The sequence below is a fragment of the Equus quagga genome, chromosome 21 (assembly GCF_021613505.1).
Source record: "Equus quagga isolate Etosha38 chromosome 21, UCLA_HA_Equagga_1.0, whole genome shotgun sequence".
Taxonomy (NCBI): domain Eukaryota; kingdom Metazoa; phylum Chordata; class Mammalia; order Perissodactyla; family Equidae; genus Equus; species Equus quagga.
Window position 1 is genome coordinate 35,090,640 of NC_060287.1, and position 20,292 is coordinate 35,110,931.

Genomic DNA, 20,292 nt, shown 5'->3' on the forward strand with positions numbered 1-20,292 from the left:
ATTGTTATGGATGAGCGAGCCAGAGGCCAAAGGGAGCCCAAGTCAGTGGTGGCCGTGAGATTTCACTGGTTCCATTGATGCGAAGCCCAAAGCTTTTTGTCAGTCACGAAGCTTCTGTACGGTGGTCTGATTTTGAACTCCAGATTGTGAGTATCATAAATGCAGTCTGGACTTCATAATCTTATTATCACATCTGTGAGAGGGAGAGTATGGGAGCATCCTGTAAGGTGGCAGTTTGCTTGGGCAGTGTTAGCATTTTGCCTGCACACCAGGGATTCTCAAAGTGTGGGTCACCACCCACCTGCATCACAATTACCTGGGTGCCATTCCAGATGCCCGACTCAGCTCCACTGGAGGTGGGCTCTGGATCTGCGTGTGCAGAAAGCTTTCCAGGTGGCGCTTGGGATCCTGCTGTCTGTGGAACAAAGGGATAAGCCGTATTACTCTCTGGATGTGAAGGGACTGTTTTAAAGGCCCAATTCTGGGGCTGGGGAAAGGTGGCATAGGAAGGGTATAAGCCTGTCCCCCCTACATTTTTTGGGGAACTCTTTTCTTCTCTCTATCTGTCCCAGCTCATCTCAGAAAAATGGTGGGTAATCCGGAGATCCATCCATCCATCCATCCATCCATCCATCCATCCATCCATCGACCTATTCATCCATCCGTCCATTCATTCAAGGTGCCCAGTATGTGCCAGGTGCTTGTGGCATAGGTAGAATAAGACACAGTCCTTGACCTTGAGGGGACAAAGTCTAGTTTAGATAGTAGCAGATATGTAAGAAGAAATGGAAGCCACAATAGTCAATTTCATGGACATTTAAGATGGCAATGAGGGCCGGCCCCGTGGCCGAGTGGTTAAATTCATGCACTCCGCTTTGGCAGCCCAGGGTTTTGCTGGTTCCAATCCTGGGTGTGGACCTGGCACCACTCATCAGGCCACGCTGAGGTAGCGTCCCACATAGCGCAACCAGAGGCACTCACACCTAGAATATGCAACTATGTACTGTGGAGCTTTGAGGAGAAGAAGAAGAAAAAGAAAAAAGAAGATTGACAACAGATGTTAGCTTAGGTGCCAATCTTAAAAAAAAAAGAAAAAGATGGCAATGAATGTGAGACGTTAAAAAAAGAAGGAAACTTTAAAAACCATCACAGGTAATGCGGAGAAGCTTTGCACAAAGGGCAGAAGACAAATATCTTTTTATATTATGTAATTCTTCAAAGCAAACTTCTTGAGATGTCTGTGGATTGCTCTGCAATCAGATCCTTGCTTTTCCATGAGTCAGCACCCCGGTGGTTGACGACTGTAGACACAGAGCATTAGTGACCATCTCTAACCATCTCTGACTACAGCTTATTCCCAGCACTTGACTTTGACGCAGGAATAGCAAACTATGATTTCAAGGAAAACTCTTAAGGAAGAACCCCTAAGAGCTGTTTTTCCGCTACAAACCTGTGGTTCTGAAGTGCTGGAAGGCCATTGATTTCAAAGCAAATCTTATCTTCTTCATAGGAAGTCTGTTGTTTTATTTTCGAACGACTAGAATTTAACAAAATAGCATGCATTTACACTGAGATAGTACCGAGCACTCAGGGAGGAGTGACGGACTTTATTGACTAGCAATTCACACTCAGACAGATCAACTTAAACGTGGTTTGACTTTGACGTGGTTCAGTAGCGGGGAGTGAAATGCCCATAAGGGCTCTTCGGAACATCCATGCAGTTCCCACAAACCCACGGCCAGGCCGTGCTGTCCGACAGGACTTTCCGTGGTGAAGGCACCGTTCTAGTCTGCGGCAACTACACCCTTGAAATGTGGCCAGTGTGACTGAGGTGCTGAGTATTTAAGTGTCTATAATGTTAATTAATTTAAATTTGAATTTAGATAACCACATGAAGTCTATCCGACAGCTCTGGCTAAGGCGTGGCTGTAAAAAAAATCAAAATGGCTTTTTCTCTGTCTCCTTCTCTTTCTACCTCGCCTTCATTTCCTGCTGGCCCTGCCTCACCTTAATCTTTCTGTCTCCTGACTCCGTGACTACTGGATCAAACAAGAGGGCAAAGTAGAAACTAGTGAAGGCGGCCTCCGAAGGGCCACGGAGAGAGCAATTACTAGATGAGAAAGGAATTCTGTGGGTGGGGCATGGATGGCACTGGAGTGAGGCCTTTCGCTAAGTTCCTTTGGGAGTGGCTCTTCCTCAATTTGTCCTCGTTTCCTTTGGGCTCTGGACTCTCAATGGATGGGGATACGGAAGTGAGAGCCAGATGGCATTCTTCCGGTCTTGTCCAGCAGTAGCTGCTCAATAAGCATTTCTTGACTAAATAAAGGGTGTGGAACATGGTGATCAATACCCCAATCTCAGGGAGTCGTTGCCCACCCCAGCCTTATCCGCCTCTCAGGAATGTTAGCGACATTAACCAACTAGATCTTGGATTGTGTTACTAAGCAGGTATTTATTGACAGCAATAAATATTGTGGATGATACTGTAGAGTGTTGAGTATTTAAACACAAAGAGAAATTGGCCTAGGACACCTGGCTATAGCAGGCTGAATAGTTATAATAATAATAGAAAACATAAGAATTAAATTTTTTTTTTTTTAAATAGCAGTCACGTTGGTTTATAACATTGTATAAATTTCAGATGTACATCATTCTATTTCAGTTCCTGTGTAGATTACATCATGTTCACCACCCAAAGACTAATTATAATCCATCACCACACACATGAGCCTCATCACCCTTCTCACCCTCCTCCCTTCCCGCTTCCCCTCTGGTAACCACCAATCCAATCTCTATCTCTATGTGATCATTTGTTGTTGTCTGGAAGACCTGATCTAATTCTTGTGTGGGAGAATCAGTGATTACGTCCCCTAGACAGCGGCAAACATCACTAAAATATCTTTTTTTTCTCCTTTCAACCTTATAGGCAGTCTTGATAAACCAGGTGCATCCTTGCCTACCTGGGCCATAGCTCTACTCGCAGTCTCATTTTCATTGCTTTTGATCCTGATAATTGTTCTGATTATAATATTCTGCTGCTGTCGTGTCCCCGGGAGAGAGAAAAAAGGTAATTTTTTTGTTTGTATAGATTTGTATGTATTTTCGAACTTTTGGTACAAGCGGTTGAAATTCATTAGCTCATTAGCTCTTTGGAAAGATACATTGACTTTCAGCATCCTCGAAAGGAAATGTGTGAAGTTCATAGAGAGGGGAGGGATTTTCTCAAGGAAGGAAGTCACTCGTTCGGGGCCTGGTGCAACCCCTCCAGGAAGACAGATCTTCACACTTTTGAGAAAGTTTTGAGGCAGCACCTCTCTTACAAAAGACACTGACTATTTGATTTTTGCGCTTATTTGCAAAGATAATAAGGTTACTGTAATCTGTTATTTAGATGCTGTGTTTTTTCTAGAATCATACCTACCTATCTGAGCACATTAAAAGATCATTTGCTGTTTTGTATAATTCCAAATCACCTTTGGTGGGTGAATGTTGATGTGGTAGAGAGAAATATATAATCTTTTATTAATCAAAATAGTACAAATAAAATTAATAAAAATAATTACGCATTTCTTCTGAACGAGGTCTTCTGAGGTCCTCCAAGATATATGAACGCAGTGGCTTTGTTTGTGGTCGGGCTCAACGTGGGGGTGGGCTCACCCACATGCGGGTGGGCTTCTTGTAGAGTTCGGCAGTGTGTGACTTCAGAAATAAAAGGATCTTTGTCATGGGGACAGCTCACTGCTTTCCAAGTGTGGGGTATGTGTGTCCAACATTATCTTTCCTTCTCTCATAAAAGCTTCACCGACTCCAATTTGAATATCTTCTACAGTTAAATCATTTTTCTTAAAATGAGAGGTTTGATGTTAGGAGGCATGCCAGTTTAATTATATTTTTAATTATTTTTTTAAAAGATTGGCACCTGAGCTAACAACTGTTGCCAATCTTCTTCTTTTTTTTTTCCTGCTTTTTTCTCCCCAAATCCCCCCAGTACATAGTTGTATATTTTCATTTAGTTGTGGGTCCTTCTGGTTGTGGCATGTGGGATGCCACCTCAACATGGCCTAATGAGCGGTGCCATGTCCGAGCCCGGGATCCGAACTCTGGGCCACTGAAGTGTAGTGTGCGAACTTAACCACTTGGCCACGGGGCCTGCCTACATTTTTAATTTTGTTACACTAACTGCCATTGGATGAGAACTTTTTGTGTGTGTGCCAAGCGCTGTGTTAACTAACTCTTTTACATGGAATATGTCTGTCTTAGCGAGATATCCCATGTAAAGTGTATGGTCTAACCTTAACCAGGCTAATGGTCTAGCCTTAACTCCTGCATAGATTTGTTTTGTGATTGGGGAATTAATTCTGTGATATAACTTTATTCCCTGGGAAACATAAAATGAAAAGTAGCAAACGCCTATTGACTCAGATTTGATGGGAATTTGTTTTTGCCTGGGAGTTACTCTATATGGCACAGATGGATTACTCAAATAAAATACACCAAATTTTAAGTGAAAATTATTGGATAACTTAAATTTTAATTCAGAAGTGACCAGGATTGTTCAGTGTCTTCAGATGATTATTTTCAACGTTAGCTATTGTGGCATAGCTGGAGAACATTCTGGTTATTCGGATTTCTGCTTCTCTTAGGGTTTTCTCTGTTCCACAACAGCCTAGTGAGGTTTGTGACATTGGTGGCCCATGTAGGATGTGCAGAAGGGTGATTCTCTGATTCTTAGCTTCCTCATTTACAAAATGGGAATAAGTCCTACCCTGTAGATTGGTTGTGAGAATTAAATAAATTAATGTATGAAATAGTTCTGTGATCCATTCTAGGTTTTATCCTTTATTTAACTTTGAGATGAAAATCTCACATGAGAGCAAGTTATTTTTGTTCTCCTGGTTTGTAACAGGTCCAGGTAAGTGCTTTGAACAGGGCCTGTGACAACCCACTGACACCAGTCTCCACCAGGTGTAATTCACAATGGGCACTTCACCTTGCCATAAATGTAAAGGATCCGAGTCCTAATGATATTTTTCATGGAAATAGAACAAGGAATCCTAAAATTTATATGGAACAACAAAAGACTCCAAATAGCCAAAGGATTCCTGAGAAAAAAGAACAAAGCTGGAGGTATCACACTCCCTGATTTCAAGATATACAACAAAGCTATAGTAACCAAAACAGCATGGTACTGGCACAAAAACAGACACACAGATCAATGGAACAGAATCGAGAGCCCAGAAATGAACCCACACATCTATGGACAGCTAATATTCGACAAGGGAGCCAGAACACACGATGGAAAATGAAAAGTCTCTTTCAAAAAATGGTGTTGGGAATACTGGACAGCCACATGCAAAAGAATGAAAGTGGGCCATTGTCTTACACCACATGCGAAAATTAACTCAAAATGGATTACGGACTTGAATGTAAGACCTGAAATCGTAAAACTTCTACAAGAGAACAGAGGCAGTACACTCTTTGACATCGGTCTTAGCAGCATCTTTTTCAATATCATGTCTCACAGGCAAGGGAAACAAAGGGAAAAATAAACAAATGAGACTACATCAAACTAAAAGGTCTGTACAGCAAAGGAAACCACCAACTGAATGAAAGGACAACCTAACAATAGGCAGAAGGTATTTGCAAACCACATATCAGGTAAGGGCTTAATATTCAAAAGATGTAAAGGACTCTATACAACTCAACAATAAAGAAACAAGCAACCCAATTAAAAAATGGGCAAAGGATCTGGACAGACATTTTTCCAAAGAACATATACAGATGGCCAACAGGCACATGAAAAGATGTTCAACATCACTAATTATCAGGGAAATGCAAATCAAAACTACAAGGAGATATCACCTCACACCCATCAGAATGGCTATAACTAATGAGACAAGAAATAACGAATGTTGGAGAGGATGCGCAGAAAAGGAAACTCTCATCCACTGCTGGTGGGAGTGCAAACTGGTGCAGCCACTACGGAAAACAGCAGGGAGAGTCTTCAAAAAAGTTAAAGATGGGAAATACCATATGATCCAGCTATTCTACTTCTGGTGATTTATCCAAAGAACATGAAAATATGAATGCATAAAGATGCATAAAGATAAATGCAGCTTTATTCACAATAGCTAAGACTTGGAAACAACCTAAGTGCCCATCAATGCATGAATGGATAAAGAAGATGTGGTATATATACACAATGTAATACTACTGAGCTATAAAAAAAGATGAAATCTTGCCATTTGCAGCTACATGGTTGGACCTTGAAGGTATTATGCTAAGGGAAATAAGTCAGATGGAGAAAGTCAAATACTGTATGATTTCATTCATAAGTGTATGATAAAAACAACAACAACAGCAAACAAACACATAGAGACGGAGAACAGATTGGTGGGTACCAGAGGGGAAAGTGTGGGGGAGGGTGAAAGGGATAAAGGGGCACATGGGTAAGGCGATGGGTGGTGACTAGCCTTTTGGTGGTGAACACGATGCTTCTATACAGAAGTTGAAATATAATGCTGCACACCTAAAATTTGTATAATGTCATAAACCAATGTGACAATAAAAAAAATCAATGAAAAAAAAAGGGATGCAGTGAAATCTTTGATTTCCCCATGATAATTATTTCCATGCTTAAAAATATTAAACGTTAAGTTTTTTTAAAAGCATTTTCTGGCATTCTGCTTTGCTGGTGCCTGGAGAATTCTCGGTGCTCCAACTGGTTAACTGGGGATTGACTAAGGGCGTCTGAGGACCCCACTCAGCGGGGCCTGGAGGAGTTGCGATCACAGCTTCTGCAGCAGAGGGACCCAGAGGCCGTCTCCTGCAGCCTGGCCCTTATGGGAATACTAGCGACATCTCCCTCTCATCAGAAGGGGACCAGACAATATCTCTCCTTCAATTCAAATAAGATTGCCCAAGGTTCCCTCTGGAGTGTGAGTCAGCAGATGTTATTACAACTGAAAATAAGTGATAACATCATCTAAAAAATAAGGAAAATGGATATTTTTTGGATTCCAATAAAGCTTTATGAATAGACGACCCAACAGGAAGGCAAAGTTACAAAGAACACTGACTTCTGAGACGCATGGTGGGGGACTGGTGTGTGGCTCTGTTAGTCCCTATTTTCAAATTCCACATTTCCTCTAGTCCAAGAATCCATTGAGTAAAAACGTTAGCAATTTAATGACAGCTTTTGGGGGTGGACGCAACTGTATAGATTGGTACCATTGATACATAGTGATTGAAAATGTATCTTAGAATTAAAGAACCATAGTGCGTCAGCAGTAGAATTCTTTATCTGTTAAAAATATGGTTCTGCTTGTGTAACAATGTCTAGTCTGTTAAAAATATAGCAACACTAGTGTAATGCTTACCTCTTGGGTTGTTGTAATGATTAAATGAAATAATACTGCACAGTGCTGGCTGGGTGCTGTCGCAGGGTAAGTAGTGAGTGAATGTCAGCGAAGACTGGGGATGCAGAGCACCTCTTGGTGGTGAATGGAGTATTTATAATTTAGCTAATCAAATGCAATGCTAGTAAGTGCTTATTAGGGGCCTACCATATTTCAGGTACCTAGGGCTTATTTATATCTATGATAGTTGATAGTGGATCCTACTTTCCTTATGCTTGAAAGTCATTTGATAACTGCATGTTGGGGAACTTCATAATACTCAGTGGATCACAAATATTCAGTAATGTCAGTATTAAAATCAGGGGGTCTATAATAATCTATGAGATTTTTGCTTTCAGAATAACTATCTTGATTTTGCTAATGTGTTTTTTTTTTTTTTTTTGCAGGATCTAGTTATCACAGTGAAGTAAGGTAAGCTTGAAATCACATCAATTTTTCTGAAAACAAAAATAAATAAACAAACTCCCTCCCCGCTCCCAACCTGTGGGACTTTAGGATTCCGTTACTCAGAATTAGGTACTGCAAGTGGATCACTGTGAAAAACACGTATGCCAGTCACAGACTCACAGGACAGCATTAATTGTGGAACGGAGTAGGTGGGCTATTACTGCCAACCACTCACTTAAGAAAATGGATTTTCTACTTGGTGTCTGGCATTTGCATCTCTTTCCACAAGAGGACACTCTGCGCCATGACTGTTGGCCCTCCTGCTTTGAGTCAAGGCTAGGGACTTGAGCACATTTTCAAGGACGTGAAAGAACCAGGCAGAGGTCCTGCTGGAATTTCTGGGGTGGCGGTGGACAGTGAGGAGAGCTGGATGGCTTGAGGCACATGAAATGACCAGGCGGACAAATTAGTAGTTTTCACTGCTTGTACCACTGATGGGGGAGGGGACAGAAAAATTCCTGCCATCCCCACAGCTGTCCAGAAGTAGCTGCAAGCACTTTTAAGGTAACTCTGTCAGGGACTTACAATAATACCATAACCAGTTTAAACGTCTGCAATGTTTCCATAATCATGAGTGCTCTAAGAGCAGGGGTTTTTAGACAGCAGTGGTTTTGTTGGGGGTGTATAACAAAACCACATGGGGTTTTCAGTATTTTATTTGATACTTTTAATTTTTGAAATGCTGGGCTTTTAAAATATCTTTCGGCTACATGTGGTGAATGAAGACGTGTGTAATCATCGCATGACGGATACGGTCCTTTCTTCCTCCGACCTGGTCGGGCACTCCCTGGTGATAACTTGGTTTTGAGAGTGGTGGCCGTGCTCTCCCTGAGGACACCACAGAGCAGGAATCTGAAAATGCATCTCCTCGGGGGCCTGACGGGAGGCCAGAGGAGAGGAAGGAGAGCTGAGCCTGGTCACGACTCCAGCATCTCTCTTGATTGCTGTCACTGGCAGGATGGCATTCTGCATTCTTCTGTTCAGCATTGACGACAGTGTAACAGCTTGCATTTCCCTTCTCTGGGATCTTAGGTGATTTCAAAACACAGCACAGTGATCAACAGCTACTCAGGGCAACGGGGGAGAATAATAATAACAAGGGCAGCAATAATAATCATGACAATGGTAGCAACAATGACAGCTGGCATATGCTGAGTGCTTAATATGTGTGCCAGGGGCTGTCGTGCACCTGGGAGGGTTGTTCTCTCACTTCATCCTCACCGTGATGTCTTGGGTTTGTAGAGGAGGAAACTGCAGGGCACAGAGATGTTAGATCAGGAGCTCAGCTTGTCCGTCTAGAGAGTGGGCAGGCCAGAAGGTGACCCAGGCAGTCCTGCTCAGGGCCTGTGCTCTTGTCCACATGCAGCTCTCACACTTAGGCCCGGGGAGGAAAGACGGAGTGACTCACTGGGACTCCCGTATCCCACTTGCTTCTCCTCCCACTGAGCCGACCGTGCTGACTCCAGCTGCCCACAGAATTCTGCATTGGAAGAACATATATACTTTTCCCTGTAGAATCAGTGCATGTTTATTATAGAAAAGATTAAAAATAAAGATAGGTAAACCAAATGGTTTTAAAATCACCCATAATTCTATTGTCCAGAAGTAATCATTGTCATCTGAGTATGTGTATACTTACCCACATGTGTTCACATAGATGCACATAGATACACACTCACATGCGTTTTGTGAAATTTGCAACATAATAAACATTGTTCTATAGCTTGTTCTTCTCTCTTGACGCTATTCCGAAGGTTGTTTCTGTTAACAAATAGTTGCCCACAACACTTTTATTTCATTTGCTTCATAAAGTATCTTATTGAAGTGTGACATAAATACAGAAAAGTACACGATATGAAGGTGAGTTTGAACAGTTTTCACAAAACATATGTATCTGGACCTCGACGGCCGATGTGCAGAGTTGGAACACCCCCAGCACCCCAAACCCTCCTCAGGCCTCCGTCAAATCATTGCCTTCCCCTGCCTCAAAGGTCATGTTTTCTGACGTCTGTCTGCAGAGCCCCAGAGAACAGATTCATGTAAACTTGACATAAATGGAGTCATATTGTGTGCACTCACTCACATCTGCCTTCTTGAGCTTCACGCTGTGAGACTGATCCACGTTGCTGAATGTCAATGTAGATTGTTTATTATTATATAAGACTATGTTCTGGGCATGTATGCAATTTATTTTTCCATTTTTCTTTCAGTGGGCATTTGGATAGTTTTCAGGTTGGGGCCATTATGAATATTACTGCACTAAGCATTCTTGTGGGTGTCTTTTGGTGACATATACCCATGCACTCCTTCCTGTCTTGTATTCCATTTCGTATATATCTACTGTGAAAGCTGGGTCAGAGGAGAGGTATGTGTTCAGCTTTAGATGATACTGCCACACAGTTTCCCAAAGTAGGTGTACCAGCAGGTGTATGCTTCCACGAGCAGTGCATGAGAGTTCTCATCTATAATAATTTTTATAGGTGAGATGTATCATCATTTATTTTACTAGTCCTCTATGGTTCGGCGCCTGGATTGTTTGCAGTTTTTGCTGTTATAAATACCTCATGAATGAACATTCTTTCAAGTAAATCTTTGCACATATCCTTGATTATTTCCCTATAATAAAATCTTAGTGGTCAAGAATAAATATTTTTAAATCTTTTGATATTCAATGCCAAACTTCCTTACCCTACACCAATTTTTGCTTTATTTCAGAGGTTGGGCATACTTTTTCTATAAAAGCCCAGATAGTAGATATTTTCGGTTTTGTGGACCAAACGCTATCTGTTACAACTACTCAACTTTGCTGCTGTACCATGAAAGCAGCCATAGACAATATGGAAGCAGACAGATGTGGCTGTGCTCCAATAAAACTTTATTTACAAAAACAAGTGGTGGGCCGGATTTGGCCTATGGGTCATCGTTTGCCAACCCTGCTTTATTTGGTCACTGGTTTCTGAGAGTTGAGTTCCATGGGCCTATCGTGATGAAGTTGCCTGTCTCCCCATAATGGGAGTGTGTGAGCATGCAGGCTGTCTACGCAGCTGTGCTCAGAGCTGTGAGTGTCCATCCTGATGCTCTCCACTCCCCACAGGCCAGCGACTGAGCTTTGGCCTTGTGGTAAGTTCAACATGTGAACCCAGCATCCATGGCCAATTAACGTCTGGCTTTTAAAATTGTCTAATTCTAGGAAATCTGCAACTGTAAAGACAAACAAAGAAACTCTTCAGACAAAGTTAAAAAGTGGAAATGAAAACCATGGATACAGTTCTGATGAACCAAGGACTACGAGTGAGTGGACAGGTGGGGCAGTGGAAAGACCTGGAAAGGAGAGTGTCCAGAGAGGGGCTGGCCAATCCAACAGCAGCGTCACAAGGCAGATGACTTAGCCATGAGTGGTCATTATTTTTCGGGTAATTTTTAGAAGAAGGAGAAACTCCAGAAATATTCTAGCAGTAGATTAACAGTAAAAATCCACATAATTGTCTAAAGTTTAAAATACAGTGAGGTGGACATCTAAGAGTTTTAAAAAATAAAGTTCTGAGTTTTTTTTTTTTTCAGGCTTTCTCATTCTTTCAAAGCTTCTACCTTAAAGTGTGTGAAGAGGCATTTTAGTATGTTGAGGGTAGCTTACCCCAAACTTCAATTAAAACTGACGCTCAGCAGGAAATCTGTTCTTATTCCACTTTAAAGGGTGTTGGAGAATGTTGAAAGACTAAGCTCAATTTTGAACAGCCTTTTGTAGCCCCTAAATGTCTTGCTTTTAGAGGATGCAGTCATCACGGGCGAGCGTCTCTGAAGGCACTCACACTAGGAAGAGGCAGGAGCAGGATTTGAACCGAGATCCTTTGTAGGGCAGATCAGAGAGGAAGGCTGTGCAAATTACTCCTTAGCAGTGGGGGAGGGAGACCTGGCTACCCGGCAAAATAAATCCCACAAAAGATTTTTGATTAATCAACTCCTCCTGAGAGGCCTGGACAACTGATTTTCACTAAGATTCTGATTGTATTCTCCCCTGCCCCATTCTTCCCATTTTATTATGGATGTCTTCAATGTACGTCCAATCTGTGTGCTTCAGATTTAAAAAAATTCCACAAAGCATTGGTTGTTTCCTTGGATGATCTGATCACAGCTTCTTGCAAAATTTCCTGTGAGTGAATATTTTATTCATTAGGATTTTGAGCAATTAATCCCATACCTTGACCAAAATCATGGCCCAAGCCAAACCTTGCTGCCTTGTTTTTCCCCCACTGGCCCTGTGTTTGTTTTCCCAGATCAGCCATGAAAGCTAGGAATTCATCCTTGTCTCTGGATGAGACTATTGTGTCAGGCAAGGAATTGATTTTGAGTTTGTTTGCATATTTTTATTTCATCAGAAAGTTCTAAAGATATGCAACTTCAAGGGAACTTTAAAAAATGTCTGTTTATGGTTAAGGATTATTTCATACCAGGGGTACCACACAAAAGCAAATGGATTTCTTTATAAACAGAATTGTTCAAGTTTGGGTTTTGACACTTCTTGCTCTAAAATCATTCTTCTGTTGCAGAGAGTGCTTCTGTCCCTCCGAGGTCCTCTGAACCCAGTGTTCCAGAACACCGCAGCAGTAGGCAACCTTATCAGGTGATTTAGACCATTTTTCCTCTTTTTGGACTTTTTCTGCCATTTAGAAACTCTTGCATTGTCATCAGTGCTTATAAAACAGTGCTTTTTTTTTTTAATGTTCATGATGGAAGCACGTGACCTTTGCTCACCTCCACGTCAACCGCTCAGCTTGGGGGGAACGGGGCAGGGACATGTGGTATCTCTTGCCCTTTGTAGCTAGTTTTGGGGGGAAAGATGAGACGTTTACCTGGGGCCTTGTAGATCTTGATTCATCGGTTAGACGTCTACATAGAGATGTTGAGTGTGCAGCTGGATGTACAAGTCTGGAGTCCAAGGAGAGGCATGAGTTGTAGATGTTGTCAGTTCTTGGCCAAATTTTGATGGGCACTGTCCTTCCAAGGGGCATTAACTCAAAGAAAAGAGCCGATTAGGAGCCATGAGGACACAGTATGTTAATTTTCTGATACAGAATCAGCGTTGGTTTTCATACATAAATGAATTAGAGTTTACATGCAGAAAACACGATTCTTTAGATGCAAAGTCATATTATGCAAAAAATATATAACGGGCACCGTTTTCTGACCTGTATAATTGCAATTTCAAAGGAGAAGTACTTCGATGCGATTCTGCAATAGTGTCTGCGATAAGTACGGATGGTCTCCACTGGTAGCCTTTGGAAACGCCAAGCTCACAGATTGCATTTCTGACACCACGCTGGGTCAGACGGTCTTGGCTTTGTTCTGCCTGGGAGTCGCTATTAGCATGATGGACGTGCTGCTCTGGAGAGCGTGCCTTCGCAGCCCCATCACTCTTGTTGGCATAGATATTCACTTGAGTTTCCAGGCAGCTCCAGGCTGTAATATTCCCCCATGCAGTTGGGATTCAGCTCAACACATACCTCTTCCTGGTGATGTGTGCCTCCCAGGTCTTTGGGGAATGGGGAGCTTTGATGGATGCTCAACCGTGTATCATTGAGAGGACCTAAGTGATGCTGTTAGTGCAACCCAGGTAGCCAGGCAGGCAGACAGATAAGGGTCTGCGGCACAAAAGAAGATGGGCCTGAGTGACAAATGGTGAGCTCCTGCTACCAGTTCAAGCTGCTTTCCTCAGGCTGGATGTCAGGAAAATGGAGAGGTAAACGTCTACCCATCAACGCTGCTCTTTTGCTATGCGTATCTTTTAATGCATTTAATTTGGCACTGGGAGGGATGGCTGTAGAGATGCAATAGGTTCCCTTTTGAAAGTCTGGCCTCTTAACTAAGAGGTGGGGGTGAAAGGGAGTAATTGCTGGGCTGGGAAGGATGTTTCTTGTCTGGAACCCCCATGACTAGACCTGAGTGGGGGCCACAGGCTAATGAAGGGTCCTTGCCCACTCAGCGCCAAACATGGTCACCCCAAGAACACATTCAAGCCAACCATTATTTCTGTGGCCTTTCTGTGGTTACCTTTTTCTGTCGCGCGTCTTTCCATTAGACAAGCCACAATGATCAGGTCTGGGGTGGGGTGATGGAGCAGGTGGGGACGAGATTCAGAAGAGGGTCATGTCAGATGATTGCCCTGGAAGAATCAACGAGGGAAAAGGGGAACTCTCAGTGCGTTTGGACACAGGAATGGAGAATGACATTTCAGAGCTGGGAGTGGATGCTTCTGAAAGCTTCAAGTGTTGTTTTGAAAGTACATAGGGAGGGAAATTTAAGAACTGTCTGCTACTTAAACATGCAACCAGCTAAATAATCTATTGGTGGAAATTGGCCATCGCGGTGCTGAGTCCTGGGGCTGGTCACACACACCTGTGTTTCCTAAAGTGTTTGTAAGGCTCCCAGGAGAGCAGTGCATCAGGGTCCTTAAGAAACAAATCAGGATGCCAGGAAAGATGCTTTTGCCTGGGCTAAAAACTGGTGAGGGTTTATTCAATAGCAGGATTTTTCTACTTAGAGTGGAGGAACTTAGAACAAGCACAGTTCTGAAGAGGTCCATCTTTGATCATTAACCGAAGGGTGCCTTTGCAGGTACCAGCCAAGGCACTGTTTCCAGGATGCCCTTTTGGAGAACCTGGACACAAGCTGTGCTTCCCATGAGGCAAAGGAAGGAGGGAGCAAGATGGGCTGGAGCGGAAAGGGCCAGGCCTAGGAGCATGATGGCTCCCTTCTGTGTCCTTGGCCCAAAGAGGATGCAGTCCTGCATGTGGTCAACTGGCCACTTGAGAGCTGCCAGGTGGCTGAGCCAGAGCTTGTGGAATCAGGTCAAGGCGACTCTTAGCACACAGCTTCCTTTTAGAACTCCCCAAGGCCAGGCCTGCAGCCTTGCCTGGCCTATGTGGCCGTGTTCCTGCTGTGCAGGCCGTGAGGACCTTCCTCAGAACTCATTAGGCCACGGTGCAAGGGCAATGCAATCTGTGCTTTCTTTTTTCATAAACCTTCTCCATTCTGCGTTGAGCCTTGCTCCCTAAAGGGCCCAGGAGAGGCAGCTGAGAGCTATTCAGAACCCCTTCATTTGTCCTTTCATCCTGGCCTCCTCGCCACGTGCCTCACTGTGACTCCAATTTGTCACAGAGCCACCTGTGCTGCTGTGAGGTGTTTCCACCACTGGCCCAGTGGGACTCCTCCCGGAAAGCTGGCTTGTTAGAGTTCAGGGTTGTTGACTACAGATTACACTATTTTGCAGAGAATCTGCACTGGGCTTCGGTCCTGAAAAGCCTGTAGATTAAGCTGAGAGAGCTCAAGCTGTGAGGCAGCCTCCAGCAACAGCACTTCCCAATCCCCATCGCTGTGGGACCGGGTGGGTCAGAAGCATGTCCTGTCTGTGGAGACACAGCCTGTATGGCAGCAATGGAAGCTTCTGCTCTGTGTTAATAGGTCTCAGAGCAGGGCCATCTTGGTTTTGTCAACAGGGCAGCAACTGTCGAGTCCCTGTGTTTGTACTTTCCCCATGCTGGCCTTCTCATCCGCTCAACCTGGTGGCCTTATTTGCCCTCAGCATTTTCAGAAGATCCAATGGATGACCATTGACTATGCACAGTCTAGCACAGCATTCCTAGGCGCTCATTAAACGCTCAGTGTTACGTTGTCACAGCAAGGCGATACAAGGAGCCTGTATGCATGTAGACACAGTTCCTTTGCTGATAATCACAATCCAATCATGACAAGAAATATTATCAAACTGGTATACGTGAGTCTGCAACATAAAAATAACAGTTTCTTTTGGGTTCTTGAAAAAAGGTAAATAATTCCATGTCAAGTTGCCGTTTCCCTCCTTTATGGTCTTGGGCACTTTGGTTTCCTTCAAGGGTCTCCTTGATCCAAGACAGGGGAGGTCTGAAGGGCCAGAGGCTGCACACGGGAATCATCGAGGTGGCCTTGCGATGCCAAGATTCCTGGTCTCCACCTATTGACCTCCTGGCTCAGGAGGCAGCCTGAGCACCTCGGTGTTTTAGACAACTGGAGGTGGTTCTGACACACAACTGGGTTCAAGGGTTATTGGCTATCTTATAGCAAGACAGAAAAGGGGGTTGCTGGAAGGGCGAGTGGGACATTGCCAAAGATCACCTTGCCTACTTTGAAATTTCACACCACCCAATAATTATGATTTGCTCAGAGTCCAAAGCCATTCATGATACCTGTGCTAACTACACTGGGGAGGAGAGGGAGCTCCTCCCAGGGGGTGATGGTGCCTGGGCTCTTGCTGGAATTATGTGGCCTCCGCTACAAGTAGAGGAGAGTGCTGCAGACACCGAGCCTTGGAGCATGTGACCACAGCCAGCTCAGGGCTGAGCACAGGCTCTGAGGAGCAGGCAGCGTTTCTGGGTTCCTCTCACCCTCGCCTTCAATGCCACGACTTCCAGTCCCACTCAGGGTTCTACACATCTGTGTCTACACCTCCAGGCTGTAGTGAGCTCTATACGCCATGTCTTCATCGTGCATCACCAAGCATGAATTTAATTACATCCCACACTCAATAGTTACTAACACAGGAAGCTGGAATTTTGATACTTTTAGGAAGGAATAGAAAATGGCCTTTGCCTCTGCAGCAGCCCCCCATAACTCTTGCTCCTTCCACATCCTTTCAGTTAAGGTCCAGAATGCCAGAGGCCCCCACTGCCATGGGGAAGATCAAGATGAGATGTCATGGGGAAGCTCTTTTTTCAAATCTCTAATTATCTCCTGATGCTTTCAGTGCTGACAGTTCTTAGAAAACTTCAGAAGGCGTGAGGGCTCGTCTCAGGGATGGTGTCATCAGGGACAGGCTGTGTGCTGGAGGTTTGCCCCACAGAAGGCCAGCCACCGTGGGCAGAAGCTACAAGGGGGCCGATGGCTGATGCAGGTCAGGTCCGTTGGGTGATGCTAGGTTAGATACCATGAGAAGAGGCGCCTAGTGGCTGCCTGGAGCCCGCTCCCTTGCTCATCCCCACCTCTCAGCCCACTCTCTGCTGGGGTCTTACCTGAACTTGGAACTCTTCACTAGAGGCTGAGAGATGGGGCAATCCTTGTTCCCGCCACCAGCTGGCAGAAATGGGGATGTGTTTCCTGTATCCTGGCTCCCAAAGAAAGCCTGATGCACGTGGAGATGCATCTATCACCTACAAATGTGAATATCTTGGGACCCTGCTGGTTTAGCAGTCCTTCTCGTTATAGCGGTAGACCAGAAGCTCTCCAGGTGCTTGTTAAAATGCAAACTCTTGAGCCTCTTCTAGACTTTCTGGATCATAATCTCTGGGAGATAGGGCCAAAGAATGGATATTTTTGCTATGTTCCGCAGATGATCTGCTTTGAAGAAAACGTTTTTGTGGCCCAGTGTGAAAACATCACAGATGTGAATAGTGTTGTTTCCAAGGGAAAATCATCTCTGACAGAAAGTTTAGGGGCTTTCTTAAAACCGTGCATTTAGAATGGCTTGTATTGCGTGGCCCCACAACACTGAGAAGACTTTGAGATTCTTGTGGGGGGCAGTGATGAATGTCAAATGGAAGAGTCTTGAGACTGAGATGCGCCACAATGCAAGTGGCACCATAGTTGAGGAAGACTTTTTTACACCTCTGGAGTTTTAGATGGGTCTTAAGGCACACCGCATTCGATATGAAGGAAAGAAATGGTATGTCAGGCTGTGGAGACCCCAGATCATGTATTGAATTGTAGGAAGGATCAGAAGGAGGAAATAGAGACTGATTTTCAAGTCTGACATATACCAAAACATGACACTTTTCTTCTCTCGTTATTTCTATTCTGGATGAATCAACAGTTAGGATATATCATGCTGACGTTATTTTCCAGACAAGGGTTTCTGTTGATGAAGTACGGTTAACTCGGGTGTAACTGTCTGTGAAACACATTAGGACAAAACCAATAAGTAAAATTGGAGATTTTTAGTAAAAATTGCAATCAGTTAATGAGACAGGCAAGTGTCTTTTATTTTTACACAAAGCCGCAGGGTTTACAAATATTTTGCATCTTGATGAATATTTAAAACAAAGATCCCTCCTTTTCCTCTCCTCTTTCCGGGCCTGGACTCACTGTCAGTCAATTTTTCTGGTTATTTTAGGCAACTCTCTCTTTCCTCCTGAGTCTGTCAGTTTTGGGGGGTGAGCAGATGAACAACTCAAAACCTGGATCAAGACCTCCCCACTAATTGCTCCCCTATTGAGATCAACAGAAATAAACTCCTGATAAATTTAGAAAATAGCAATGCCTTTGTGCAACCCAACAATGACAACAAAAAGCAAAAACAAGACCCAAAATGTCAGGTATAGCCCCAGCGGAAGCACAATTCGTAAAGCACGTTGCTGAGGTAGCCCCGTCAGCTCTCCAGTTCTCCTGGTGTGATGGGGAGTCAACAAGCCGAGACCACGAGCCAGAGAGTTTCTATCCTCAAGACTCACTGCCATTCCATTGCAATGTAAATAATTTATGGTGCCTGGTTGCATTATTTAAGATGTTAAATGCAGCTACCATGCCCTGGAACCTGAGCTGGCATTCTCAGGACTGGCAGGAAAGCATGTTGTATATATTTAAGTAGGGCAATACTCTGACACAGGCATTGGCCTGTCTGGAGGAGTAAGCGGTTTGCTTGGGAGGACATTTCAGAACGAGAGTGGCAAAGACTCCTTGCCTCCCTGATGGGAGCCAGCAACATGCATGGTCCGAGGATACCAAAAGGCGATCTACATGGAGTCAGTTCTAAATTTTGCCCCTTTCTTTTAGCAGGAATGTGTGTTATTTAAAGAAGGTTAGAAATATTTTCTACTTTCATACAAAAGCTAGAATTCCGTAAGATAATTGAAAAACAAACCAGTGAATCCTTGCAGTAATTTGCCTTCATGCAAACAACCATTGGATTCTTTGAAGTAGATGGTTCTTTAGGCCCTGAACTTGCAAACTTCCAGAGTGTGTGTTAGTGAAAATAGTGAAATAAAGGCAGGGCCTGCATTAACACTTTTATTCTTTTCTGCACCCTCCCTTTATCTTATCTGAGGAGTGGAGCTTCCTTCTCAAGTGAGTCTTTTATATGGATCTCAACCCACTAAATCGATCTCTTTCCCTTTGTTACCAGGGACCTGATGACCGTCAACAGGGCCCAACAAGTCGTCCACAGGTTTCCTTTATCATGGCCAGCCCTCGGAAGGTCAGGAATGTGACTTTGGTATAGGACAGATGCCCCTTGGGCTCCATGTCGCCCTTGGCTGACAACCTCCATCACGACCAAGTCATCCTTCTTCTCTGTCCCGATGCCGTGCTCCAGCTTCACCAGCACCACCTGGAAGAAGTGATATTGGAATCCTCAGAACGGATTTTTTATAGTGAGAGAAGGAATCTATTTTCCCAGCTTCCAGAGGAGAATTTGACTTTTAAAATGTTTCAAGATTTCAGTGAATTCCCCAAAGCGGCTCAGTAAAAGCTGCCCATTCGTCATGATAATGTTCCTCATCATTCAACACTCCGGCTTCTAATCCAATAAATGGTAGATAAGTCTGTAACCAACCAGGACTTTTAAAATGTCTTTATTATCTTAAATCATATGAAGATGATATTTATGTATGTTTAATATGTGGGCATTATTGCGTATTGTCAGTGGAAAAAGAGGATAAAAATTAGGATCAATCAGACGTCTAAAATTGCCTGGAAAATCAGAACTCATAGGTTAAAAATATGATTAAATCCCAAAGTTGATGTATACCTTGCAAAATATCTCATTATTGGATATTCACATGAAGTTATTCCTTTTTTTCTGTTCCCTTGTCCGTCTTGCTCTCATGTCCTCAAATGAGTTAGATGTGGATCACGCTTTGGAGGGGACCGCCCTCACACGCCACAAACGCCATGAAAAACCTGGAGATGGGTAATGTGTTCTTTAATAAATAAAAGAGAAAACACCAAGACACTTGTATTGCCTTTTTTTTTTTAACTCTTTACTGTTCAGACGGTAGTTTAAAGAATCACAGTGTTTAGAAATCAAACATTGTCCAAGAAGCAAAACAGGAGACTTCCGCAAAAAAAAAAAAAGTTTTTTCTCATGGAGATATTCTCAGTGTGTTTCACTGCCCACCCCATCGCTCCATATTAACCTAGAGGCATGGCTATTCTTTGGCTGAGCTCTGAGCTGGTTAGAATAGACTTATACGATGGTTAGTAATTAGCAACTGCTCTGAGCTCCCCATGCCCAACCATGCTATTGCCAAAGTAGAATTTGACTTTCAAAATGTTAAGAATTTAGTGAATTCCTTAAAGTTGCTAGGTAGAAGATGCAAATTCATTGTGACGATGTTTCTCATCACTCAGCACTCCTGCTTGCTAATCCAATAAATGGGAGATAAGTCTATAGACTACCATGATT

The 20,292-nt window shown here is 43.5% G+C and overlaps 1 protein-coding gene across 4 annotated transcripts in view; it reads left to right on the forward strand.

The window, feature by feature from the left end:
- Positions 1-19,599, forward strand: part of LOC124231282 (immunoglobulin superfamily member 5-like) — a 41,157-nt gene extending 21,558 nt beyond the window's left edge. For 2 of the 4 annotated variants that reach the window (XM_046647970.1, XM_046647971.1), the window contains exons 5-9: positions 2,927-3,067; positions 7,805-7,829; positions 11,056-11,168; positions 12,413-12,486; positions 19,012-19,599. In XM_046647970.1, the coding sequence (XP_046503926.1) occupies positions 2,927-3,067; positions 7,805-7,829; positions 11,056-11,168; positions 12,413-12,486; positions 19,012-19,107 (449 nt within the window). In that variant the 3' untranslated portion in view covers positions 19,108-19,599. The remainder of the gene's footprint in view (positions 1-2,926; positions 3,068-7,804; positions 7,830-11,055; positions 11,169-12,412; positions 12,487-19,011) is intronic. The other 2 variants (XM_046647972.1, XM_046647973.1) reach the window with 2 other exon arrangements.
- The last annotated feature ends 693 nt before the right edge of the window (positions 19,600-20,292 follow it).